General features: G+C 38.3%; 3 protein-coding genes across 8 annotated transcripts in view; 2 read left to right on the forward strand and 1 right to left on the reverse strand.

The window, feature by feature from the left end:
* Positions 1–303: 303 nt before the first annotated feature.
* On the reverse strand, positions 304–8,575 carry LOC109068719. The gene is made up of 7 exons (XM_019085466.2): positions 7,906–8,575; positions 4,420–4,641; positions 3,481–3,651; positions 3,220–3,351; positions 2,963–3,132; positions 783–1,019; positions 304–495 (listed from the first exon to the last, which is right to left on the reverse strand). Exons 1-7 carry the CDS (start codon positions 8,573–8,575, stop codon positions 304–306), a joined length of 1,794 nt encoding a protein of 597 aa, XP_018941011.2.
* Positions 8,576–12,115: 3,540 nt separating this feature from the next.
* LOC109068721 (tubulin polyglutamylase TTLL4-like) lies at positions 12,116–24,740 on the forward strand. 4 transcript variants are annotated; one of them, XM_042730953.1, is made up of 20 exons: positions 12,116–12,321; positions 12,772–12,875; positions 13,821–15,215; positions 15,572–15,642; positions 16,784–16,838; positions 19,084–19,202; positions 19,361–19,471; positions 19,929–20,005; positions 20,214–20,408; positions 20,490–20,572; positions 20,659–20,787; positions 20,895–21,017; positions 21,183–21,281; positions 21,382–21,516; positions 21,946–22,083; positions 22,638–22,734; positions 23,011–23,221; positions 23,309–23,379; positions 23,891–23,940; positions 24,043–24,740. In XM_042730953.1, the coding sequence occupies exons 3-20, from the start codon at positions 13,900–13,902 to the stop codon at positions 24,218–24,220; spliced, it is 3,258 nt and encodes a 1,085-aa protein (XP_042586887.1). In that variant the 5' UTR covers positions 12,116–12,321; positions 12,772–12,875; positions 13,821–13,899; the 3' UTR covers positions 24,221–24,740. The 4 variants fall into 4 exon arrangements, with proteins under 4 accessions (XP_042586887.1, XP_018941012.1, XP_042586888.1 ...); XM_042730954.1 differs by lacking the exon at positions 12,116–12,321 and adding an exon at positions 12,345–12,478; XM_019085467.2 differs by lacking the exon at positions 12,772–12,875.
* A 1,090-nt stretch (positions 24,741–25,830) lies between these two features.
* LOC109096277 (5'-AMP-activated protein kinase subunit gamma-1) overlaps positions 25,831–26,799 on the forward strand; it is a 13,659-nt gene continuing 12,690 nt past the window's right edge. For 2 of the 3 annotated variants that reach the window (XM_042730957.1, XM_042730958.1), the window contains exon 1: positions 25,833–26,276. In XM_042730957.1, coding sequence (XP_042586891.1) covers positions 26,259–26,276 — 18 coding nt within the window. In that variant the 5' untranslated portion in view covers positions 25,833–26,258. Of the gene's footprint in view, positions 26,277–26,799 lie in introns of all 3 variants that reach the window. The other variant, XM_042730956.1, reaches the window with a different exon arrangement.

Raw genomic sequence — 26,799 nt, forward strand, 5'->3', positions numbered from 1 at the left:
CCTGCATTACCGCCTCTTCTGTCGATCTCTTAAGCACACATTATGTAGTCTCTGTTCCTCAACAGCTTGTCAGGGTCTATGTGCATCACCGGGTGAATTAAGTGCGCACACACAGGGGTGTTTGTGAGAGGAAAGCGCTGGTCATGGATTTGAAGTTTGTGCATTATACAAAGTCATACTTCTAGGACTACTCGTTGGTACTTGTTTCTCATGGAAGTACTCCACTGGAGTGTCCGAATTACGTGTTGGGAACAGTAGAGTTGGCTCTTGTCCTTCTGAAAGTCCTGGAAGCGGTCAGTTTGCTCAATTCCTGCTGTTGACGGTCTTGGGCCGTTTTTGGTACCACAGAGCTGTGGGGAGGTTCTGGCAGCCCATGTACTCCTTCCTCATTTCGGCTTCGGTGAGAGGAGGGGTGGAGTTGCACGGAGCACCGGCCAGAGTCACGTTCATCAGTCCCAGAGCAGCATCAGCCAGTCGGGGCATCGCAGAACTGTGCTGTTGCATTAAGCAAAGAAGAAAAGCGTTTAAAGCCTTCAAGTCATACGATAGCTTTATGTGGAAAACAGACAGAAATTTAAGTTATTCCACAGAAGATCTGAAATGTAAAGGCTGTATTGGCTACAAAAATGACATGTTGAGTCGACATTTGATTTTGTGACCATTTTTAGTCAAAACTGACTTTTTAGATTCTGCCCTATTCCACAGACAAAGAAGTCATTATAAGCAGAATAAAGACACATGATCTGAACAGCCCAGATTCATAAAGGTTTGTAAAGTCTCACCTTACTGAGGTGGTCTATGAGGCACTCTGATGGGTGCAGAGAGGCCCAGAACTCAGCTGTGGGCACCCAGGGCAGTCCGTTCAGCAGCACGACATTGACGTGTTTGAGAGATCCCATCAGTCTCTTGCTGAGGACTCCACTGTAGCTCTGCTCCACAAAGAGCAGCACCCGACTGGCCCTGCATCCGGCCAGATCCGCCAACAGTTCACCCACAGAGTAACGCTCCTTCAGATCTGCCTGGAGAAAAAAATATATACCATGAAACCATCCTATAGAGCTTTCCTAGCATATAAAATGAAAAATTTTAGAGATTTTGCCTTAAAATGCCATTTATTAAAGTAGCAATCCACAAAAGTCAGTACATTCATCAAATGCACCAGCAACTCATTCATGCAGGGCACTATTTCACTTAAATGACTGTGGTCTATTTTAAGGCACTTCAAAAGGAGAGCGGACATTCATTTGTTGTGGCATTCAGACTCGTGGCAGTTGTTGAAATGAACAGTTAGCCATACTCTTTCTACTCAAAGAAGAAATGAGCAGCTTTCCTGTGGGAAGCCGAGCGTCTGGTGGCCCTGATCGTGTGTGGCCCTTGTCTCTCAAGCCCCCCTTTGTCACTACATCCCTGTCTGTGGATCAGGTTGTTGCCTTTGTCCCTAGAGAGTCTGTCCCTATTGTCATGGAAGGGTGGGCTTTACTGTGCAGTCTGCTCCCTTCTGTTTGCCCTACTCTAAACATATGGCTGGGATTACTGACCACCTTTTGCAAAGGATTGTGGGATTTTGGTGGTTCATCAGGAGTGTACTTTATAAAAGCAATATCACTGAATGTGTGCACAGTTTCTGGAATGATTGTATTATTGATAGATGAAAGAGGTGGATGGCTGGTCTATTGTAAGTTTCTTAATAAGATTGAGGGCTTAAGATTGTGCTGTATTTCTCTATGAAATTTGATCTTATCTCTCTCGTGTTTCTTGTTACGTGAGGAGTCTGGTCTGGGTTATCCATGTGCATTAAGGGAATAGGTTTTGACAAAGCATCCCCTCTTGGATGTTTGCTGCACAGGTGGCGTTCTCAGAAGCAGCACTAAAAATACTCCGTGCACTCGTAAGACAAGAACCACCAAATTGCAAAGTGTCTGCAGATTCATCCCTTTCAAGAAATGAAACCGAATGAACAGAAGAGAGTTGACCAAAAGTCAGCTTCCATAGTGTAATACTTTTATCCTTTGGTTAGTGGGTGCTTTGAAGTGGTGGTCTTGGGGAAACATGTTGGATTCATTTACGGGAAGATAAGGAATTCCTAAACCCTTTTTATTCATCTGACCTCTCTGTGATTCCAGGAACCCCCACATTTATAACAAATCTACTTCAGCACTTTCAGAATAACACTGTAGGCCTGACTGTGAAAATATAATCCTGTTACAAAATCCACTGAACTAAGATATTTCCAAAACTAGTGGTTTTCAACCACTACAGAGCTCTACAGTTGGGTTCCAGAAGTAAAAATAATTTTTTATCCCCCCTACATAGAGGAACAGATTTTTGGTATGTAATGTAAACACCTTTTAAAACTGACCTACCATGATGTCTGAGATTATGAAAGTAATGATAGAGGCTGTAAGTCGGTGTGATTTCACTTTCATTTAAAAACCATTTTTAACAGCTGAACTCTGAATGAAGAAGAACTATAGTAATCGTAGTCCAGAAAAAAAGATCAACCATTCAGAGAAGCTGCTATTACCACAGACACGTGCCAAAAGTTTCCAAGTACTTCAAATTATGTAATCAACCTAAACTAACTGCTCATATACTACTGTTCAAAAGTACGAGGTAGATAAGATAAAATACAGTAAAAAAAAATATATATATATATATATTTATTACAAAAAATAAAATGTATAATATTTACAATATATATATATATATATATATATATATATATATATATATTTAACTATTACTAATTATGAAAATTAAAAAATAACACTTTTCTATTAAAATATATTTAAAAATATAATTTATTAATTTTCAGCAACCATTAATCCAGTCTTAAGTGTCACATGGTCCTTCAGAAATCATTGCTCTATGGTAATTGTGTTCATGGTTTCTGCCAAACTAAAACGGTGAACATGTTACACTACACAACCATCAGAACGTCTGAACAGACGCACACACTCACAATGCCGTTGTTATTGCGGTCCCAGAGCAGCATGGTGCCATCATTGCGTGTGGGGCTGTTCAGGTACAGAACCAGAGAATCCACACAGTGCTGCTTCCGGCAGATGTAGGAAATGTGATTCCTGATCACCTCTTTCTCTGTGGCTGGATACATCCCCTCAGTGGCTTTAGCTGTGGAAATAAAGAGAGTTTGTGAAAATCTGAATATAAAGCATTAGGGTACATTAAAAGCTTAAATGACTTGAAATGTCCTCTGACCTGCTACCTGTCCATTCCCAGCAAAGAATGTCTTTATGTGGTCCTTATCGAAGCCGTTGTTCCTCAGCATCTGGTCGAAGAGCTGCAGGTTCTTTGCATGTTGTTGGTATGTTATCTGCTCCTGCCAGCCACCTGCACGTGCACAGGTTAAAGGTTATGTAGGAGCAGCATACCTGAGACAGCTGATGAGTCCAAATATTCATCCAGCATTTCAAATGGGTCAGATCATACAAACGAGTTCTTTGAGTCAGTGTTTTGTACCTGACAGGAGAACAGCATGATCACAGGTCTGGTAGAGGCGGCAGGACAGGTGTGTGGCCAGGCGTTGCTGATGGCACCGCCGGGTGTTTTTATTGAGCTCACAGCTGGAGATGGGTGTGCTGGGACTGGCCAGGGGCAAAGGCTGCGGGCATCTGGCAAAGTCTGGGTGATCTACAGCAACAATCACATTACTTAGTGTTAGGTTTGAGGTGAGCAGCATAAACAAGTAGAAGAACAGAATTTCAACATGCTTTTTTCAGACCCAAACATGACATGATTCAGTCTATGTCTTCTGTCTTTTATTTTCAGAATATGTTTGCATTATTAAAACATTAGCAGTAGTCAGTTATAATATTATTAAACAAGTACAAAAGAACTGCTTAACTATAGTTACTGCCATTTTCAGTGTTTCATCAGGTTGCAGCTGTCAGATGTTACGAGCAGAGCTCTCAGAAAATTACAATTTTGAAATTATTGCTTCTACATGGATGTGAACTTTTTTTCCCCCTCATACTTGCAGTAATTCCTAAATGACTTAAACGCAACTTTAAAAGAACTGTGTGGTTTGTGCACTGTAAATGCTGAATGAATACCTCACTAAAATAAGTATTCCAAGAATTCGCACCTGGCTCTGTGACAGCAAAAAAAAAATATATATAAAAAATTAAGTCAATTAGAAATGCTTAACCAGAAATGGTTGGATGACATGTATTTGGAGCGGAGGCATATGGTTAAAATTTGCTAAATTGTGGGTTTTGGGAAAACAGATAAAATCACATACAGCACCTTTAAAAAAAAAAGCCAGATTCCTGATCAGGATTCAAATAACTTGTTTAACGTGGCGTAATTGTGATTTGTGCTTCTTTCTCTTCCTAAGAGTATGTCACTGACCTTTCAGAGGTAATTAAACCTGTTGAACTCTACTGTTCATTGACTCACCTACACAGTGCAGGCGCTGGGTTCGGTTGCTATCTTTCACTCCCACAACAAGAGGGAGAAAGTGAATCTCACAGAGGCCGCTGCTGTGCTCCGCTCGGCCGGTTCTGCCCGTCGTGCTCCTGCGGGCCCTCGCCCGGCTTGCCATACGGTCGCTGCGGCTCCTCCTCCGCTTCAGCTGGTTCTGGCAACGTGTCTTCACAGCCATCGTCAAGCACTCCTCCCCTGTATACATGTTGCATGAAACAATTAATGTACGATTACAATCTGCTAATAGTCGCTTGCACTCTTAAAAATGAAGGTTTTGGTGCTGTTAAAGAACCATTCTGGGTTTCACAAGAACCTTTCAGTGAACAGTTCCTAAAAGAACCACATTTTTTATTAGTGTGAAGAACATTTTAATAACTTTCTGTGCAATGAAAATGTTCCATGCATGTTAAAGGTTCTTCATGGAACCACAGATGCCAGTAAAGAATCCAAGCAACAATCCATTATAAAGAGCGATGTTTTTGGTTTATTGCTTGGTGATCATTCAAGAACATACCAGTGTCAATATTTGCCCAATGTTTATGACCTGGATAAATGAGAACCTTCGCTGTCATTTGTCTAGGGTTTATTGCTCTGCCGTTGTCATGTGATCATCCACCTGGCTTTAATAAGTAAGAGCTGCCTGCAATGCTAATTTCTTCCCCTAAGAATGTGACAAAGAGAAACTATCCTTTCAGGAAAAGCAGTAATAATGACTTTTAAACAGGCATAGCATCAGACTGGGCAGAACAGCATGCATTCCTTTAGTAATCTGCCATAACTGCAAACTATCCATTCAGGCACATGCTGCACTTTAGACAAGACTGCAGCAGGGCTACTGAAGCCCAAGCAATTTTTGTCAATCAGTTTCACGCTGAGGAAGCCTAAATTAGACAGCAGCGCAGGAGGTGTAATCACAAGCCATTATAAATCCATTTCACTTAACAACTAAAATTGCCTCTTACAATGAAAGGTTTCCTTGGCTGGCCATGATTTGGTAATGTGGGGTAAGACAGCATCAGTAGCCCTAGCGAGTCTCTCTCTGTGGTCAGTTGTATCCGGAGGCCCATTCAGAGAGATGATTGGGATGATTTTAAATGTGGCCAGTACTAAACCCAGCTTTCATTCCGGTCTCTGATTCTCACCGCATCTTCAGATGAGATGGTCAGGTTTGGACACAGCGAGACTTGAAAACGGTTCCAGATTTGAACTGAGTCACACAAGCCCTTCTGCCTTGAGCTCATGTGTAAACCAGAGCATTTTTGTTTACCATTTCTAATGTGTCTGCTCATTATTGTCCTTCCTGAGCTTCAATTTGTCTCCAGTTACTAAGAATATTTCTTGAAACAATTTGATTTTTGAGGAAGGCTTGAGGCCCGACATGTGCGCTTAGCCTTTAAGAACTGTCTTGCAATGAGAGATTATTTAAATATATTTACATAATTACCACGTCCCCAAGGCAGATTCATCAAAGAATCCTGAAAATACAAAGAATCACGGTTTTCACAAAAATATTAAGCAGCACAAGTGTTTTCAACACTGATAATAACAAATATTTCTTCAGCAACATCATCAAATTCTAGTGATTTCTGAAGGATCAGGTGACACAAGACTGTGGAGGGTAATGATGCTGAAAATTCAGCTTTGCATCACAGGAAAAAAATTACATTTTGATATATGTTCAAATGAAAAAGTTATTTCAAATTTGAGAAAGATTTCACAGTATTACCGGTTTTACTGTTTTGTAGTCTTACTGACCCCAAACTTGTGTAAATAGATTAATAATGTGAATTTAAAAATAACATTTGTAAATAAATGTACTCTTTTTCAGCACTCATTTGCCGTCTTTATATTTCCAGAAGTAACCTAATCCCACACACAGGATTTTGGGATATCCTAGCCAATGAAGGAGAAGGACACATCAAAGTTGCCTTTAAATATTCACCAGATGAAGGCATCTCAGTAGATGGGAATTTCACACAAATAATTGGATCCGGATATCTCTTGATTCTTTACCAGCATAAATTTTCAGCCTCAGCTGCAGCTGCAACCCATATGAAATCATAGTCAAATAGTCTGGTCAAGATATTAAATGACTTTCTTCTGGATGTTATCAGTACATCAGCTGTCATTGCGACACTTTAAGACAATCTGATGCTTACTTCAATAACAGTCACTCGGAAAACAGTTTGTGCCCTAGTAAAGAAAATGTACTAGAATCAACTTTATCATCACAACTTTACTAGTCTCTTTCAGCAGTGATGATGCAAATGTTCAAGTTTAGTTCAAAGGTGATGGGTTGACTTGTGGACTGGGGGCACAGCTGAACCCAGTGTTAAGGACTGAACTCTCAGTCAGGAATGAATTATTGACCGTTCTTATTGTGAATGCATGACTCTCGGCTCAGTCCTGCGTCTGCCCTCCACTTTCCCCGCAGGGGGTCCGTGGTCCGACTGCTCCTAAGAGCAGATCCTTGTGCAGCCTTTAGACTAATACACACACCTCACACGCAGCTTCATGTCACAGGGCAGATGACCTTTGCTTATGTTCTTAAGTGTTAAAAAAGACATCTACACTGGCTTTTTATAAAGCAAAATTATGTTTTTATTGACATTATGACATTTTACACTTCAGACATCTTAGAGCTGTCTATGTGACTTTTATGTCTCTGCATGTTTTTATGACACAGTTTTGCAGGACTTTTCTCCTATTCCCTGTAAAAGTTTTCGAATATGTTTGAATAAATAAATATGCATTATAGTGTTCATGTTACAGTGTAATTTGTTACTTATAATTATTTTGTGCTGTTTTTCGCTGCAGTAAATACACAGTATTATGATAATTAGTATAGTAATTATATAATGTCATTGGAATTAGTAAGGTGTCCTGATAGAAGCTAATATGAGTAACATCCTTTTAACCATGGTAATTTACACTTCACATTTTACACTTTACATTTAATCACACTGGTACCAAATAAATAGCCTTGGCTACTTTTGGTTTGAAGGGTCTAAACAGCTATAAAAGAATATGCATGACTTTTTATTGGCTGGTATAAAAAGTCACATGAGGAGAGAGGTCTAATTCCAGTTTGATTCCATATATGATGTTCGTGACAGAGCTCGATGAAACATTTGGGTCTATTATTATATAATTCTAGTTTTGAAAGTAGTATTATATAAACGGAATACACAATTATCCCTTAATCTCTTTTCACTGACAACTGCTTGGTAGTTCAAAAATATATACATTTTAAAAAGTTTTCAACTTTCTGTTGGGTCTTGCTGGGTAAATTAACATTATTTTTTCAAATCTTTTGAAACTTTTTTCATTGGACTATACGAGAGTAAAACAAGCTGCATATAGGAAAATTGTAATAAATGGGTTAATTTAATTTACTCAAGTAAAATTGTTTCCACTGATGATTTTAAATCTCAGGCTAGACAGATTCAGTTCACTCACCCAGATAAATGCCGTCCATATGAGCACATTTCTTCTTGGTTGTGTTGAAGTCCACATAGAACAGGACCACCGGGTGTCCGAAGCTCTCGCCGGGGCTGGGGTCCAGCAGCAGCACGGCGTCATGCGCACTCGCGCCCGGGTACAGCTCTTCGTTCGCCCTGCGCTCATCTTCCGCACTCGCGTCCGCAGAGAAGCCGCTCTGCTTGGACTGCAGCGCACCGCTCGAGTATGAGTCCGGCAGGATCGCCAGCACTTTCCCCGAGCCGGACTCGGTCACGTACACCACTACCCCGCTCAGGTGCAGGTGGGACAGCTTCTTGCACTCGCTCTCCGGCAGAGAGACCCTCCGGCACAGGTTGAGCTTCATGTACTGAAGTCCAGTTCGGACCCAGCGGTCCAGACGAGACCCGCAGCACTCGCCAATGAGTAAAGCACAAATGAGAAGAGAAACGCACTGGAGCTTCATGCTCTGGCTGTGTAAAGGTCTGTTTGGACGTCCTGGCTTGCTTGTGTAGCTATTTTCGGGAAAGTTACTTTTAAAACGGCTTTGTTCCGCTGGAGGTGTGTGTTGGACAGTCAGGGGTCTTGTGAAGTTTGGAGAGACGTGGCTCTCTTCATTAAAGGTGCTCAGAGCAGCATCCAGATGGAAAGAAATGCGCTGTAACTCCATCCCACAGACTCTGACATGCTGCTGAACAGAGGAGGGAGGAGAGAGAGAGAGAGAGAGAGAGGATAGAGCTGCCTGTCAGGTAATTCTTATTAACAAAATTATTCTTTGACTTATAATTTTATGATAAATAATTACATCAAAGATATTCTAAAGGAAAACAACTTGTTTGAAAATGAGCAGCTGTAAACTGCTGCCACTCTATTTGCATTTGTCTGGATGCACTGACTTGTTTTTTTTTTTTTCTTCTTTTTTTTCTGATGCAAAGTGACCCCAAAGCACAAATAATGTTGCAGGGTCGTTTGCAGTTTAATGATTTATTCATTCGTTTATTTTAGATATTTTATCAACTCTTATTCAATCATTTTTAACATTATCAGTAAAATTATATGGTTAAAAATCATATTTATTAAAGTGAGTTCATTAACATCTCAAATTTAGAAAATGTTGAGATATATCTTATGGAAACAGTGTTGGCAGTTTAATGTGATATTATAAGCCTCATGCACAAGCTGGTGAAATTAAAATATGTTCCTCAGAAATGTAAGTTTTCTAGAGAATTTTCCACTTTTCAGTTGCTTAACATACAAATAATTTAAGACAATTTAACCAGTCAAGAGGTTATAGTCTAAATAAGAGAAAGTATTTGGATACTTACTGTAACTCATCATGAGAGAGAGAGAGAGAGAGAGAGAGAGAGTGTATATATATAAACTATTTTTATATCCACGTGAAATTGCAGTGGAAAAAGTCTTGTCTTTTTTTCAGTGCTGCATGTTGCTGTTAAATTTTTTTCTCTCTCACTTGAGGAAGTAGAAGCCTGTGATAGACTGAGGCAAAAGAATCCTCAGGGCATCCATGAATTATAAATAAAATATATTTCATTTTCGTCAAATGAAAACAATACATTTTTACAGTTTAACCTAAAAAACCTTAGTCTGAAACTGAACTTCAGAACGAACTTCTTGATTGCACACACACAGTTTTTTATTTTTTTCAAGAATGCAGTTATTGAATCTAACCAGAGAGTGGCGCTGTTTTCTCATTTATTGTAAATTAGGGCACCTTCACATGGTCATATTTAACCCAACAACTTGTCCAACCAGTAAAATTCAAATTTTTGAATAACAGACCTATATATTAATGATGATGAGTGATTCCATCATAGTTTATAACAGTATGATTTCACCACATTCTTTCTGATATTTCAAAGCAGATTAAAGAGATCTTTTATGACCGCATATTGTTAGACACGTCTTTCATGACTGTGCAGTTTCTCAGATTGTCTGTGAGTGTCTTCTTGACATGATTATACGCCTGTGTGCCATTAATTACACTTAATTAGAAACATGATCTGCATGCAATTGTACTTGTAAGGTCCCTCTTCTATTTTCCCATCCTAATTAGGAAACTTTTGTTGTATATTCTGTACTGTTAGGATACTGGCACTGTGTCTTAAATTTGCTGACTTTGATCATTTTGAAGGTTGTTTTTATTAGATTTTTATTATTTATTTAATGTGCTTTATTGTAAATGGAATATCAGATTACAGGAACATAATTTCTAGACTTTTAGTACCTGACACTAAAACTAAAATATAATAAACCCGATATACTTTGTTTTGTCATTTATTTTCAGATATTTATTCCCCTCAGTACTGTACTTCAAGCATGGCCTAATTAGTAAGTGTGAATTGTCTTTCCGTGGTAATGTAACCATAACTTCAGTTCTGCACTTGTAACCTTATCCAGTGTCATGTCAGTCTAGGGCTCATTGAAGAATAGATCTAATCGAGTCTTCTCTCACCGCATTGTGATTTCATGAGGGTTGCTGAAATTCTACAGTCTCATCCTTGACTCAGACTATAATGTAAAGCCACCAGGAAATGTTTAACAGAGTGTGTGTTTTATATAGCAACTGTTTGCTTAGTTCATCGTGTGTGTGTGTGTGTGTGTGTGTGTGTGTGTGTCTAAGGGCAGGGCATCATGGTGACCTGCTGAGAGTTTGAATTGCAGGTGGTTTGTCACAATGCATATTTAATTTTAAGTGCATGTGAGATGGCGATACTGGGTTACTTCATTCTGTAAAGGAGTTTTCAATAACTTGAGAGGATACTGGATAAGTTTAGTCAGTTCAGCTCAAGCTTTACCACAGAAACACTCCCTTGGATCTGTTGTTCTCTGTTTTATTGGTTAGATTATTTAGTTTAGTATATTTAGTATATAGTAGATCTTATCATAAAAGATGTGAATTTGTACAAGGTAAGTTAACTTATTTTTAATTTACTTTTTTCATAACCTTCGGGTGTCAGATTGTTCTTGTTGTTTTTTTTAGAGTTTTATAATTAGTCAGAGCTTCAAAAGATTTATTATATAGAACATTTTCTGTCAATTTCTCTATATATGTAAATGTATTTTGTATGTAGGGAAGACCACAAATGATTGTCACGAGTTGTCACAAGAGATACTGTTTATAACTATAAGGTTTTAACAATTTTATCATCAGATTGTTGCTATAGTTAGGTAACAAGTGAAAGCACAGTGTTAAAATGTTAGACACCTTACAGTTTATTAACTACAATATTTAATGACCAAAACCACAACAAGACTTTAATGCATGTGCCTACATAAAACTACATTAAAAATGAAACCTCAGAGAAGTATTAGTCTAACTATAGCAACTGGTGTGACAACTAGCACAGCCTTCCCTATAAATATATTGTGTACAGTATCAGTTCATGCTTTCACAAAATAAAAGTTGCGTCATTATATGTTATTCACTTCATCTTTCCATCTTTTATTAGAAACATCTATTATGGTTCAGACCAGTGTTATTTTAGTATTGTTTAAACACTTTGTTATAGTATTTTTATATAGTAAATAATACAGTGTGAATAGTTTGATCCATACTATAGTAAAGTACTTGAATTAATTTGTTGTGGTAATTCTGTAGTTGCTGTGGTAATATAATAACTATAGTAATATAAACAAATTACTTTACCCAATATTGTACTAAGTTTTCGACAGTTATAGGGTATATTATACTACAGTGTACTGTAGTATAATATTAAAGTATACTACAGTAGTTATTACAGTTTGTCAGTTCACTATAGTTAATACAGTATGCTGTAGCATTCATTAACAAAGTGTTGTAAACACTAATATATAGTATAATACACTATAAAACACTATAGTATTTACTATAAATTATTATAGTATTTTCTCATGTGGGAGCCTATATATACTATATATATATATATTATATATATATATATATATATATATATATATATATATATATATATATATATATATATATATATATATATTTTTTTTTTTTTTTTTTTTTTTTTTTATTCATTATAATTTTAGTTTTAGTCATTTTATTATGAGCTTTTCTATTATGTGAAATGTACATTTTCATACAATATCATATATATTTCTATATAGGCGGGGTTTTAGTTTTAGTAAGAAGGCTACTTATTGATTTCAGTTAGTTGCCAAGGCAACAATTCTGAATTTCGATTTTGCGTTATTTTTTTCATGTAATGTTATACATGATACAAACTATACACGCTTTGTTTCAGTTACTGAAGGGGAGTTTTAATATTTTACCAGCAGTAACAGACAGTCAGCCTGTATATTGTGTGTGTGTGTGTGTGTGTGTGTGGCAGGCAGCACGAGGCGGGTTTCACGAGCGCGAAACTCTCTCTGAGGCAACACTACAAACTGCCCTGTCATCCCGAGCCGGTAAGACGCGCTTATCACTTGCTGAAATAGACATGAGTCTTTGTGTAGTAATAACCGTTAGTGTTACACAAAACGTGTTCGTCCCGTACACGAGGACGCTAGTAATGTATGGCATGAGAAAGAGTTGTTAACCCTGCTGTGCGGCGAGTGTTGTGTGGTAAGCTAACGCGCTAACGGTTAGCCTCGCTTTGGCCGCGTCTCAAAATCTAGTGCGCTGCCTGCGTTGGCAGTACTTCATGTGGCTATGATTTCCAGAAAACTGTCTAGCTAGGAAGCTGACTGGGGTTTGAGTCACGGCCTGTATGTCTCCTTTGACTTTATTCACAACAATAAAGTCCTGTAAAGTCCTGTTCACGTGTGTTAGCTTGAGAGAAGCTCAACGCCATACCGATGGAAGCCAAAAATATTGATTAATAATTATAACAACATGGTTGGTCTTTGTGTCTACAGAGAGAGGAGGTGTATGTTTTAGCTAATCTCGTGGAATTCAGACTAAGGAATCTGAAAAGATCAAGCCTTTGATGAAACACTGTGTTGGAGTGTCTCAAAATCTTGTGAGCTGCCTTTCTTTTAGTTCATTGTCATACTAAACAGAGAATCAGATATATGCTTATCTTATTCCCGTATTCAAGAATACTATGGTACTTGTCCAAAAATGTTAAAATTGTCTTTTCTAGAAAATGTATTTTCAATTGTTTGCTAGCAAGTGTGATATCACTGTCTGCATTTAGGCATTTTTAACTAAATATAACTATAATAATTATTTTTTTTTTTATAGATAATCGTTTAATTTAAATGTTTCAGAAAGTTGGTATCTGACATACAGATGTGGAAAAAAGTCTTGAACACTTTAATACTCCGATATGGCCTTTTGTTTGTTTGTTTTTTATTTATTTATTTTTTTTTGGGGGGGGGGGGTAGTTATGGTCTTTTTTTATTATTATTAATTTAAGGGATTAAATAATGAAACATTTTAAAGAATAAGGAAGACACTAAAACTACTACTTTTAAACTAATGAACCAAAATTTGTAATTGATTTCAAATAATATATATTTTTAAATGTGCACACATAACTTAATTAATTTTATAACTTTTATAATGGTTCTGTTAATGCTTAATGTTTCATCACATTCAGTTATTATTTACATGAATTATGTAAATGATGGCCTATATTTTATTTAAAAATTGTGAAATTCCTCAACAACAACAACAAAAAAGTCAAGTAGTTGAATATTATTGTTGGTCATTTAACATTTCTATCATAAGCAGTGGTCAGATTTAAATGTTATCTACTTAAATTCCACATTCTTTCTCTTCTGTGCTTCTGTGAACAGTAAAGCGAACAGGACAGTGCGTAATGAAGCCCAGCAGAGCAGCATCAAGAATATCAAATGCTTGGCCATATCTGATTGTTAAATAATGGTGATAACAAAATGGTATTAAAATGCCACAGTGAGCATGTCATCAATAACTGGTGTTATTTCTCTCCGTTTTACAGTTGTAGCCCCCTCTATCCTTCGGTTCCTCACTTATGTGTTTGCCCGAGCCCATGCCAGGGGGGTGTGAGATGGCAATTAATGGCCTCCAGTGGAGCTGAAGACATAAGGAATGGGGCATCTCGGCCAGCCCTCGTCATCCAAGCCAAGTCTGCAGTAGTGCATTCACCCAATGCACGAGGCTCCTTCAATGCTGAAAGAAAGAGATTGCAGTGCGGCGCGGGTGATTCGGTGCCTCAGCCGAATGTGAGAGTGCTGTATGATCAGCCCTTCTGTGTCTCAGGGATCCCCACACAACGTGCCTATCCACACGTGCCTACAGTAAGAGTCAGCCGCGTACAGAGCACAAGTGCGACTTCTTTGAATGGTGCTAGTAATGGTTTAAGGACCCACAGTGTTTTATCTAAGAGCTTGCCACATATTAATGCTGCTCCCGCTGCATGCCATAGCCACCGTCAATCCCACTGGAACCTTGATTCATTTCGGTTCAAGTCAGGGCTGTTAGGAAAAAGGGCCTTTTCGCCTCAGCTGTCTGTTTTTCCTGCCTGTCCCTCCCCACCTAAGTCGTCTTCTCAAAGGGTTATAATTGAGAAAACCATGCCTACTAATCAGTCTTTGCCTTGGACGAGCAACAAGCTCAGGGATAACAGCAATGGAGTCTTACGGTCCCCAAATGCCAAAATGCCCACATACTCCAAACAAGAGACCGTTGACCTGCACAGTCCTGCCAATATCGTATCCGGCTGCAATGGAACACATTCACGAGGCCTCAAAACCGATGCAACAAAAACTTCCCAACCGAGCGTGCCTTTGAAAGACATATGCACGGATGTGCTTTTGAATCACAGCAAGGCGGCCAAGGATCTAAAGCAGTTTGAGAAGATCATAGCGGAAGACACTAGAGCAGTTGAGCTGGATTGCTGTGTGGGACACGGTGTCGGTGAAGCTCCTCAGAGAGTGACTAAAATCAGCTCTGAGGCAGAGTTCGCTGCCACCGTTGTGCAAAAACTCACCAAAATCAGTGAACATGCAAGAGGCCGGGCACTCAATGGTGTGAGCAACGTAAAACATTGTACTGTACCCATCTGCCTTATTAATGAAGATAAGGAGTCTTGTTTTGCAGCTATGGAAACCAACAGTGCCCTCAGTTTTGATATTACAGATGAGAAGTGCCCCTCTGCTGTTGTATGTGATGGTAAGACACAGGGAGGTGATTGTGCCATTCCAGAGGTGACTGGCCATGATATGACCTCTCCTCAATCGCCGTCTGTTTACACCGTGACAAACCAGATATCTGCCATTCATCTCACAAAAGAGGAATGCTGTCAGGCCTCTCAGGTGGACAGAAGCCCGATGTCACTTAAGGAAGAAGAAGAGGACAGTCATGAGATTCAGAGGTGTGTACAATTACTCAATTAACTGTTTTTGTATATTTACTACAGTTCAAAAGTTTGGCGTTGATGAGCTTTTATGTATATGAAAGAAGTCACTTATACTCACCAATGCTGTGTTTGATTAAAAACCTGTAAAAAAAATTTAATTTAAAATATCTGGGGTTTTTTGATAACTGTTTTCTATCTATATTGAATGCATATGTATATATGAATAGAAAGTTCAAAAGGACAGCATTTATTTGAAATAATATAATTTTTTTTATATTATATTATATACTTTTAATCTGCTTAGTGAGTCCTTTTTTCATATCTGAGGTCATTTCTCAAGTTTTTTTTCCCCCTTGTAATTCACTTTTCAGACAGGGGATGCTTCTAGATGGTGATGAGGAGGAGCTTCCAGATAAGCTAGAGAATGGCTTCAGTGATGATGGTAACCAAACTGCTTTTTTCTTTTGCTTTAAACTCAGCATATATAAACCTGTGTAGCCAGAACCCTTTTATCAACATGTGTTTGTATAAAGGGGTCATCGGATATGAATCTTTAGGGTCTTAATTAACCAACTGTATCATATTTTAAAAAAGTTTAAAAAGAACAGCAATTATTCAAAATAGAAATCGTTTCTTAAAAATATTGTCTTTATTATCACTTTTTACAATTGTAACATTTTGCTGAATAAAATTTCTCAGTGGTAGTGTAAAACAACACCCTTTTTACCCTCTCAAAAAAACAGCTCTTTTCAGAGCAAGCCGTTTTGTAGCATTTTCCTTTAAATGCAAATGAGCTCTAATGACCCCGCCCCCCCTCTTCCGAGCCGCTCTCTGAGGGACTGTTTACTTTAGCCGCATTCATTGTGAAACTTGCTAATTAGCACATTATTAGGAAAGGTGATTTGCAAAGATTCATTAAAAAAAAATCTTATAATCACTTTTTCTGTAGGTGAAGCTGGACCACGAATGATTAGCTAGTACATATACGCATTTAGGTAGATTGTGGGTGCATTCCCTTTGAAAATAAACATAATCAGCGGCTCAGATGTCGGGAGTAAATGAGGACTGCTATGTTCATTATTACATCCAACAACAAAACACCTCAATCGCTTAGGAGTCATTCTTGTCTACATCTGCGGGAGTAAATGAGGACTGCTATGTTCATACTTTTTAAACAATCCAACAACAAAACACTGCTGGCTGTGAAATAATGGCGGATTGATGACAGCTCACTCAGGGTGGGTCTAAGGTAAAACACCAGTCCAGTCTGTGCTGAAACACCACTGTCAATCAAACTATTGTGGGAGGGGCCTGAATGTGTAACATGACACAGACAGGCATTTTAGATCGGCTCGATTTGAGAAAGGAGATTAAAACAAGATTAAACTAAATAAAATAAAAAAACACTGGGTGGATTTTTATCATTATAGGGTGGTTGTTTACACACACTGCCAACACACATTTCAGTTCAAATTATTTGTAAAAGTGCATGTAGCATCCGATGACCCCTACAAGTTAAAAAAATTGTTTTAATTTTTCCGATTGTGTTTTCATAAAATCTAATGCTACTTTTTGCTTTTCAGTTGACTCAGATGATTGTGATGTGTCCTCAACGACGTCCATGGCAGCCTTGTCCAAGTAAATAGACTTTTATCTTTGAGAAATTCAGTACTCCAGGACGAATTTCACTGTTTTACATTGTGCTTATTAAGTGCTTATTAATCTCTCTTAAAAATGTGGTAGAAGTCCACCTGTAAAATGGAAATAGTTCAAAATTTTAAGGTTTTATCTCCAGCCTTGGTAGCCTCTTCTGTTACGAGGGTTACTTCTAAAATACCAGTATTAATTTTCAATACAATCACCATACTGCTTTATCATAGAACAAAACTCTTATAACTTATTGGATAAGAAAATATATAAAATTATTGTAACTAGGGATGCACCATATTATCGGACCAATATTGGAATTGGCCGATAATGGCTTTACATGTAAATATTGGCATCGGCACGATATGAAAAATTATGCTTATATGTCTTGCCGATAAGAGCAATACATTAATTCACAGGTACTCAGGGTGTGCTAGCGATTAGATCATGTCAACAGTGTCGATTAGATCACGTCAGCATTGTGGCTTATTCTTGAAGCAAAGTTTTGCCTGAATGGTGATTAGATTCACTGTTTTGGATCTCTGCATTTAAACTGAGAATGCACATACAGAAGCACCGAGCACCGGGACTGCTTGGGAGACATTGTTACAGCTGCTCAAGCTATAGCAGTGCAGGGCTGTCAGTCAATCCCCGTGGCCCGGCCCTATGCCAAAATGAGTTGAATTTGCAAAAAAGCACCTAAAGGACCCTCAGACTGTGAGAAACAAGATTCTCTGGTCTGATTAACCTCAGTTCCATGCATCATGTTTGAAGGAAACAGGCACTGCTCATCATCTGCGGAGTACCATCCCAGAAGAAAACTTTTGTGGTAGTAGCCTCATGCTGTGGGGCTGTTTTTCAGCGGCAGGGACTGAGGGACACATCAGAGTATAGAAACTTTTTTTTTTTCTTTTCAGGATCTTTTGATGAATGGCAAGAAAATCTTTGATAACATTAAATGTCTTTACTGTCACTTTTGATCAATTTAATGTGCCCTTGCTGAATAAAATTAATTTCTTTAAAAAAGAAAACATACACTTCCCTATAAAATAAATGTTTGGGGTTGGTATGTCAGCAGTATAATCTACATAAAATCAAGGAGATGATTTTTAACACAAATTTGAAATTTTCCAAAAAACATTTTCTATACACACAGTTTAACTTCAGAATTTAGCTACACTGTTTAGCAAATCCCCATTTTTGTCTTTTTGCTGATTCAAAGTTCTCTTTCTGTTAGCTAATCCTGGCTTTGTGCTGGTTGCTGGTGATCTGCCAAATGCTTACTTTTGACACACAGATTTAGAGTGCAAAGTAAGGCTGACTATGGAAGCTAGATTACAGTAGAAGAGGGTCTTATAACTTTGCATGTTTCTCCTCTAGTCACCTGACATTACTATGGTGATGACCCAACACACAGAAGAGGACCTGACAGTGTTTTGTTTGTTCTAGTGGTTGCTGTCAGAGAAAAGCTTTAAAGCCAGAGGCCTGTAGAAAAGTCCTACAATTGTTCTTGTGTGATAGAAGTAGAACTATCGCTCTATAACAGGAAAATGAGTCTCTAGTGAATTGTCAGGCCTGTGGAGGCATTGTCATGAAGTGACGTTCAGCTGATGGGTTTGTTTGTAGTAGGCGTTTTCTGGTTCAGTTTTCCCACTCGGAGAAAAGACCCATGTTGAGTGTAACCTCAGTGCAGTTCAGTGTGATTTACCATTTTGAATCAACCTCAGCGGTTCTACATGACTGTCACGTGAGTTATTGCATTTGTTTGGGTTTTTTTCCCCACAGTTTTCTGAGTGTCAGATTTAAATATAATTTTAAGTACTTTTAAAATTTTCTTATTGGTTTCTATATCTGAAGTGGTTTGTTTTATTTGAGGAAGCTGGCTGTGACATCCTTAAAATGCAGTACAAGAATCTTTATAAGACTCTTTTGCATAAAGAATTCAAAAATGGTTTGTGGTTCTTCTTGCCCACATTGTGATCGTATTTCACTTAAGGTAATGCATCAGATAGGGTTGCAGTTTTCTGTGCTGATTTTTTTGAATCCTGTGAGTTTAACAGAGCTGAGAGTACTACACTTACTGGCAGCTGAAAGCATCTTCAAATTAGCCAAAGTGTAATGAATGAACATACATGTATCAAGGAATTGTAGTACTTCATAACTAGTGGTTCTTTTGAATATGTTCTGTGATTTTTTGGGGGACGGGGTCCTAATGTTTCTTGTGATTTTCTTTAAGTGTCGAGGAGCCCATTAGTCCTGATGTGGAGGGGGATCTGGTGGAGAAACCTGCACTTGTTCCCAGTCTCTTCCCCCACATGCCCTCCACGCTGTACTTCAGCACTGCCAATGAAAGAGGTTGGTATATACACTCACAAAAGCACTGACTTTCTAGGATTCTTTATTACCAATGTCCGACACATTATGAAAAGATCGTTAAATATACAGTTTTCTCTTTTGAATATCACCTCTTGTTTTCGAGACTGTATGTTGTTACATTTTTTCTGACGTCACAGTGGAGCTGTTGCCTGCTGAACAGAGGAAGCTGCTCAAATGGAAGATAACTACAGTCACCCCCAATGTTGTGAAAAACACCATCTCCAGATCACACTTCAAAGCCACCAAAAGTGAGTCGACTGCTTCCTTTTTGTAAAGTTGTGTTTTTAGTGATGTTCATTGTGAAAACTGCTTGTAGCATAGATTTTAACTTTGTGAATGGTTATAGAGAAAAACTGGGTATCCTATACAAAACTACTTTCAAGTCACTCCAAATCCCAACTTGCACAGAAATATGCTTACTGACGCATGACAAATGAAAACCAATATGTGTTGTAAAATCATTGTGAAATATGAAACTTTTAATATCTTCCTATTGGATGGATTTTTTTTTTTTGTGCTCTTAGAGTGTGCACAAATCATACACTAGGCATTTGTCTGTAAAATTCTGTCAGTGTTTGCAGACTGGCTCTGAATTTCAGTACGTACTCATCTAGACTGCAATTTGCGGCAAAAATATGTACACAAGTTGTGTTATGTATTCCAGCTTTTAGTCTGCAGTTTGTCATGTGTTGGTCTTTTTTCTAGAGAGTCATGATTGGCTTGGCTGTTGGGGTCACCATATGAAGTCACCAGGGTTCAAGGCCATTAGAGAGTTTCAGAAGGTAAGCTTGGGATTGGAAACCTGAAGTGTTTTGCCATCTGTGTGCTACCGTTGTGTAATTAAAATCCATCAAGTTTGTTTCTCATATTTAATGACCTGGTGATTGTCATTAAATGATTTGTCAAGTTGTTGGTATTCCGATACCTTTTATAATTGCTTAATACTTCCTGTCAACTGAGTATTAACAAGCATGCATTTCTGTTTGGCAGCTGAACCACTTTCCAGGCTCCTTTCAGATCGGCCGGAAGGACCGACTTTGGAGGAACCTGTCCAAGATGCAGGCACGCTTTGGCAAAAGAGAGTTTGGCTTCTTCCCACGCTCCTTCATTCTCCCACAGGATATCAAGCTGCTAAGGAAGGCCTGGGAGGATGGAGGCAGCAAGCAGAAATGGATCGTCAAACCGGTACCATTACATTACTAATGTTGTTTTGAAATGACTGTCTGCCATTCTTGTCATTGACGTGCTGCCATTTCTCACACTTAGCCTGCATCTGCTCGTGGAATTGGCATTCAGGTCATTCACAAGTGGAGCCAAATGCCACGCAAGAGACCGCTCCTCGTGCAGAAGTTAGTTGGAAGACCTTGGATCATATTTGATTCCTAATTGACACAGGTTTCTGATCTATGAAGTAATGTGGTATATATTTCTGCAGGTATCTTCACAAGCCCTACCTCATCAGTGGGAATAAGTTTGATCTACGCATCTATGTGTATGTGACCTCTTATGACCCACTCCGTGTTTACATCTTTAATGATGGACTAGTCCGTTTTGCAAGCTGCAAGTGAGTATATCATCAGTGTATGCAATTTATCTAAGTGTTTAAAAATGTGCAAATCGTATGACTTTGCTCATTTAAATGGGTGTTTTCTAATTGTTAATTCAACACAGATACTCTCCTTCTATGAAGACCCTCAACAACAAGTTTATGCACCTTACAAACTACAGTGTAAATAAGAAGAACTCTGAGTATCAGAGTAACAGCGATGATAAGGCTTGTCAGGGCCATAAATGGTAAGAATAAAGAGATATTACTTATGAATTCAGGGTGAGTCTGTCCTGCACTGGTAAGATAAGAGGTTTTGTGATTTAATCAACAGGCAACCCATGGCCTCAAAATAATCAAACTGGTCTCAGAATCGTAATACAGTCTAATGATTGAGGTTTTATTTAATGCAGGGCCTTGAAGGCGCTGTGGCAGTACTTGGGCTCTCAAGGTATCAACACCACTCTCATTTGGGACAAGATCAAAGATATGGTCATCAAAACCATCATTGCGTAAGTGTCTTGTTCTGTATTTGTAGACTGTTCTTGTGGATGTGCACACATTCCTGTTCCTCCAAACTGAACTTGAGTATGTTGTCTCTTCCCATGCCAGGTCTGACCCATATGTGAACTCACTGGTGAAGATGCATGTGCGTTCTTCCTACAGCTGTCATGAGCTGTTTGGCTTTGACATCATGTTGGATGAGAATCTGAAGCCATGGGTGCTGGAGGTGAACATCTCACCCAGGTACAGCATGCAGGAAGTCTTAGAGCGTAAGCTGTTCAGAATGTACAGTAATCAGACAACTTTAAGTGGTTATTGTTACTAATTACTGAGTCAGTAATGACACTGACATTAGGAATAATATTATAAATTGGGTTAAATCATCTATAGAATTATTTATAGCAGTATTTATTTGGCACAAAAAATAAGGTTGACTGTAATACATAAATACACACTACGAAGTTGTGAAGTAGTGTCACGAGTACTGCTTTTAGTCAGTCCCCACTATCAGTTCAAAATATGGCCTTATTAATGCACTGAACCAGAAGATATTTTTGTTAATTTACTTTTCATAATTTTATTTTTTCCAGCTGTTGCATTCCACAGAATCCTGCTTTGCCCTGTAACAGATATCATTCTCATAATGTTTCCTCCTCCTCTGTCTGTCTCTAGCCTCCATTCTAACACACCGCTGGATGTCAGCATCAAGGGTCAGATGATTCGGGACCTGCTAAACCTCGCTGGCTTTGTGTTGCCATTGAGAGAAGACACTGCACCATCCAGTTCCAGTGCCAGCAGCTCCACTAACAGGTCAGTTCTGATATTGCATGTATTTAAAATTTTTTGTATGTACTTATATTGCTGTACATTGCAATTTAAAAGTGTGGGGTCAGTAAGATTTATTTTGTTTTAAGAAAGTGGTACTTTTAATCACAGGAATAAATTACATTTTAAAATGCATTCAAATAGAAAATGGTTATTATAAATTAATATGCCTGAAGAAGACCCAGCAGGGTCGAAATGTCACCTTTTATTAAATATGGGAGTTAAAAGCAGTGTTGCGGACATTACATTTTTTTCACTTTAGTAGTTTCTTTTGTCCTGCACCTGCCAGAAGGTGGGATGTGCACACAATTTACTTGTTTAACATATTATAAATTATTCTAATATTTCACATTATTACTGTTTTACTGTATTTTTTTTAACAAACAAATGGTGAGCATAAGAAATTTCTTTAATTTAAAAATCTTACCCGAGCCCAAACCTTTTAACGGCAATGTAAAAGTACATCATTCATTTATTTATTGTTATTCTTAAATTAGTTCTGAATGCCTCTAACTTAAGTTTTACTCTATTTTGTTCAGTTTATGTGGAGCGGTGCGAGAGAAATGGCGATCAGACATTTCAACTGATGAGAAAGTAAAGAGAGCCTTTTATCTGAGCCAGCGCTTTGGAGACCAGGTACTCAGGCACACCCCACCTTCATCAAATACTGAGATATTGATCATTGATGGACACTTAAAGGGATAGTTCACCTTCAGTTGCTGTTCCCCACTGACATCCATAGTATGGAGCAAAGAAAAAATTCAAAGGAGACCAGCAACTGAAGGTGAACTATCAATATAAGCTAAAAAGAAACCATTGTCAGGTTATCCAAGTTAGTAGTAACTGATAATACTAATGAGTGCCTTACCCCAGTTCCACACACATTTGAATGAAATATGTCTTTGTGTGCAGGATTTCTGTGCAACAATCCTGGATGTGCTGACACCTGATGATGTGCGTGTGCTGGCAGAGAGTGAGGACGAGTTGTGTCGTAAAGGAGATTTTGAGCGAGTTTTTCCCTCTCATGCTTCCTCCCGGTACCTCCGTTTCTTTGAGCAACCACGCTACCTCAACATCCTCCTCAACCAATGGGAGCAGAAATACTGGCTCAACAGGAGCAGAGGTGTTTGTTTGCATTGCACAGTGCTTTGACCTGTAACTCTGACCCGGTTTGCTTAGCTATCCATTTGGACTATTTTCATACTTTTAGGTATCAATCTGCTGAGGGATTTTTGCGAGAAGAGGGTGCACCTGGGCAACCTGGCGGATTCTGTTCATCATGTAAGTACTGATGTTTGTGCAACCATACTGCAATAGCTGTTTTGTAACAGATTCTTGTATTATATGGCTGCCTTGTTGGAATTAGAGGTTTTAGAGACCAAAGTGCAGATCTTCATTTTTCTATTTTTGATCTGATGTTGGATCCACACAGCCAAAGGCGTGTATACTGTTTTCCCATGTGTGGCGTGTGTTTGGTCGTTCTTCTTATTATTGTTGTACTTTAGTTTTTTTTTGTTTTGTTTAGTTTTTTGGTGGCCATTGTATAATCAGTTGATGTAAGCTGTTTGGCCTGTATCTTGATGTGTGCTGATATGAAATAAAGTATTAAAACATTTTAGATAGATGTATTAAAATAATATTAATAAAATATTAACAATGGTAAAAATGCACATCTAAATTCAAAATATTAATCAAAACTTAGTGGAAATGTATCAGTCATTTATTATGTGAACCTTGTTTTAATGATTTTATTGTTAGTATATTATCTTTATGCTTGTTCTTCTATTCATAGTGGTCTTCCAAGTCGTATCATGGACACAGATCTCAGATGACTAGATCTGGGTATGCACACACACCTACACCCATCCCATTTTGACTTATGATAGTCTTATGTACAACTTACATCTGACTCGCTTCATGTCTCTCTCTCTCTGTTTTTCTCAGTGTGCTGGTCAGTCAGAGGTCTGATGCTGAAGATGAGGACTCGTCTGACCGTGAGGTTCAGTCAGTCACTATCAGTCTTCCAGACATGAGTTTGCTGAGCACCATCAGCCTGAGCCCCAGTCCCACCTCCAGCTCCAGCCTTGCCAGTGATAGCCTGACTTCTCATGACGACCTTTGAGCTCCACCCCACAACCCTTGACATTCAGAGCTTCCAAACTGTGTGTATACATGTCACATCCAGTGACACTCCTAGCAGAGCTCCTAGAGTTGTGCTTTTCTGATTTTGGAGGGGGATAAGACTGAAAAGCAGACTAAATGAAATAACTGGCCAGATGGATTGGTGTTAACAGCCGTATTTTGAATGAGTATTTTGTTGCTGGACCACACATACAGGTGTAAATACACAGTGCATGTGGGTGGCAGCAGGAATAATCTCTTCCTGTTTGGAGTTTTGATTGTTTCCATATCAGCCTATACATACTTTGCATTGTTAAAATCACAGGTCTGTGTATAGTACAGGCATCTGTTGAGCTGATTATTTTAAATGTATGGGATGAAATGTGAAGTTTGGAAAAGAGATGCTATGGTAAAAAATAAAAATCACTGTCATATGTTTAATGACATTTGCATGCCCTGCTCAAGATAGACAACATGCTCAGGTTAATGTTTTTAAATTAAAATTGCTATTTGAAATATGACCTTTTCATTCTTTCGTAACCATTTTTATTAGCTCCTCAAAAGTGAGTTGAATATTAAGAGTGATCTTCGGCTCTTGATCACACTTGTGCTTGGGGTTATTTTGAGAATATCAACTGTTTTATGTAACAACTACTTGGGTGACTGGTATTTCAGCTGCACGGATAGTTTACAGAAATAGCGTCTCATAGGGGCAGATTCCCTTTAGTGTGTGTTTAGTTACTATTGGGTACTGACAGTCTGTTTACTTCTGTAATCAGTGATATTTTTGCTATTGCTTATAGCAAACACAAAACGTGTACAGCAGTTGTTGTTGTTAACCAGGGCTCTGTGGGCATCAGCAAACTTCCTAAGGAGCCTCAAGATGACTTAAATTAAATTAAAATAAGACAAAAGTTTTAAAATGTGAAAACTAAAAATCAAGATATTTATTTTTTAATTCTCAACAACCCCCCCCCCCCCCCTTCATTATTTTCATAAGGTTTCCTGGATGAATGTGTCAGGCTAAATATAAAAGTGTTATATGTAGACCTGGAAAAGTCCTGTAAATCCAAAGGTTAAAAAGATTGGGGTGCATGAAAAAACATAATATTTAATAATATGGTTCTCAAACTGTAGCGTGAGTTCATTGTTACATTTGACCATAGAAACGTGACTAGAAATCTCTGTCTAACATTAACAAATTGCAATGCAAACTCTTACGTCGTTTATTTAAAACCAACAACTCGATACAACAGAAATGTCTCTTGCTCACATGCATATAATATCTTTTTTTTTTCTCATGTTACGAAACATTCATCTGCGCAGGGAAGCACAGCCGATGCACAACTCACACAATGTTCTTCCGCAACGGCAAGACGCATGCATTTAACATTTTTTTTTTTTTGTAACTGCTAAAGGGCCAAAAGTTACATAATGTAACTTTTAATTAAAATTATTTTATAACTTTATTCTACTTTTTACTGTCAACACATGTATCCAGTGACAATTAAACCCACTTTTTGGCCTAATCCAGTCTCAGACAGTGAAATGATAACAAGAGGTCCAAACTGTAATCATCAGGTAACAGGAGACAAAAATAGACAAGTCTTTTTTTAGACTTGACAAGACATTTTTATCATCATCTTGCAGCTCATTGTTTTGCAGTGGTCCTTAATGTCAGCGGTATGCTTTTCAGCTGACTGGTCTGACATTAAATGTGAATTAATAATTAAAGTTATAAATGTCTTAAATTCCCGTGTAATTTTGTTATGGATCAAGATTGAGGTCCTGATCATGCTGTGCCGTGTTCATACCATACAGGTCTCTTACAGGGGTGTTGTGTACACAGCCAGTCACAGCCACAACATCTGTGATTCTCCTCCCCCCGTCCCACGTCCAGCCCTCTGCGTGCCTGGGCCGGCTTTCTCTCCTGATTTAGATCGTGCTCCGCACACAGGGACGGGAGCACAGCTGAAATATGCTCCGGTCGGGCCAGATCAAGCACTGAATGCGTTTGTCTCACAGCGGGACCCCTGAACATGGACCCTCTGACAGAGGTAAGACCCAGAGAGCAACCTGAGTTCTCGTGTATGCTTCAGATGAAGGGAATCATATTCCAGGAACAGTTGTGCCAGTTTAATGTCTACTGCTTCGTGCCAGTTTAGTGTCTACTGCTTATGAAAATGTTGTTATATCAACTTGATATGTTTGCTGTGGTTTAAAGAACTAATGTCAATAAGCAAACTGCACCCCCAGGCTTGTTTCAGTGTTGATAATCCACAATTAGTGGATTCAACAGATAACATATGAATAACTAGTTATTCTGGTTGCTTTGTACATTGTGTTTATGTTTGAGGTTATTTTTGGAGATCTGAACAGTACATGGAGACAAGGCCTCTGTGGAAATGGATATGTAGCCGAAAAACATCATTATTTCTAATAATAATTAACTACATGTGCATTTCCTGAAATACCAGTGATTGCAAGGTAGCAAAAGACTAGTGTTAAAGTTTTAGGTAAAGTTCAGTGCAAATAATATAAAGAATCTGAGCAACTGTATTGAGTCTGTATGCTAATTAA

The sequence above is a fragment of the Cyprinus carpio genome, chromosome B9, assembly GCF_018340385.1.
Source record: "Cyprinus carpio isolate SPL01 chromosome B9, ASM1834038v1, whole genome shotgun sequence".
Classification (NCBI taxonomy): Eukaryota; Metazoa; Chordata; class Actinopteri; order Cypriniformes; family Cyprinidae; genus Cyprinus; species Cyprinus carpio.

Excerpts from the sequence above, each read along its gene's own strand:
- LOC109068721 (XM_042730953.1), top strand. The coding sequence starts at position 13,900 with ATGGCCTCCAGTGGAGCTGAAGACATAAGGAATGGGGCATCTCGGCCA. Across the intron at positions 21,018-21,182 it reads GCTTGTCAGGGCCATAAATG|GGCCTTGAAGGCGCTGTGGC; the intron begins GTAAGAATAAAG and ends TATTTAATGCAG. Across the intron at positions 21,282-21,381 it reads GTCATCAAAACCATCATTGC|GTCTGACCCATATGTGAACT; the intron begins GTAAGTGTCTTG and ends TTCCCATGCCAG.
- LOC109068719 (XM_019085466.2), bottom strand. The coding sequence starts at position 8,575 with ATGGAGTTACAGCGCATTTCTTTCCATCTGGATGCTGCTCTGAGCACC. Across the intron at positions 3,652-4,419 it reads CCAGCGCCTGCACTGTGTAG|ATCACCCAGACTTTGCCAGA; the intron begins GTGAGTCAATGA and ends TTGTTGCTGTAG. Across the intron at positions 3,352-3,480 it reads TCATGCTGTTCTCCTGTCAG|GTGGCTGGCAGGAGCAGATA; the intron begins GTACAAAACACT and ends GTGCACGTGCAG.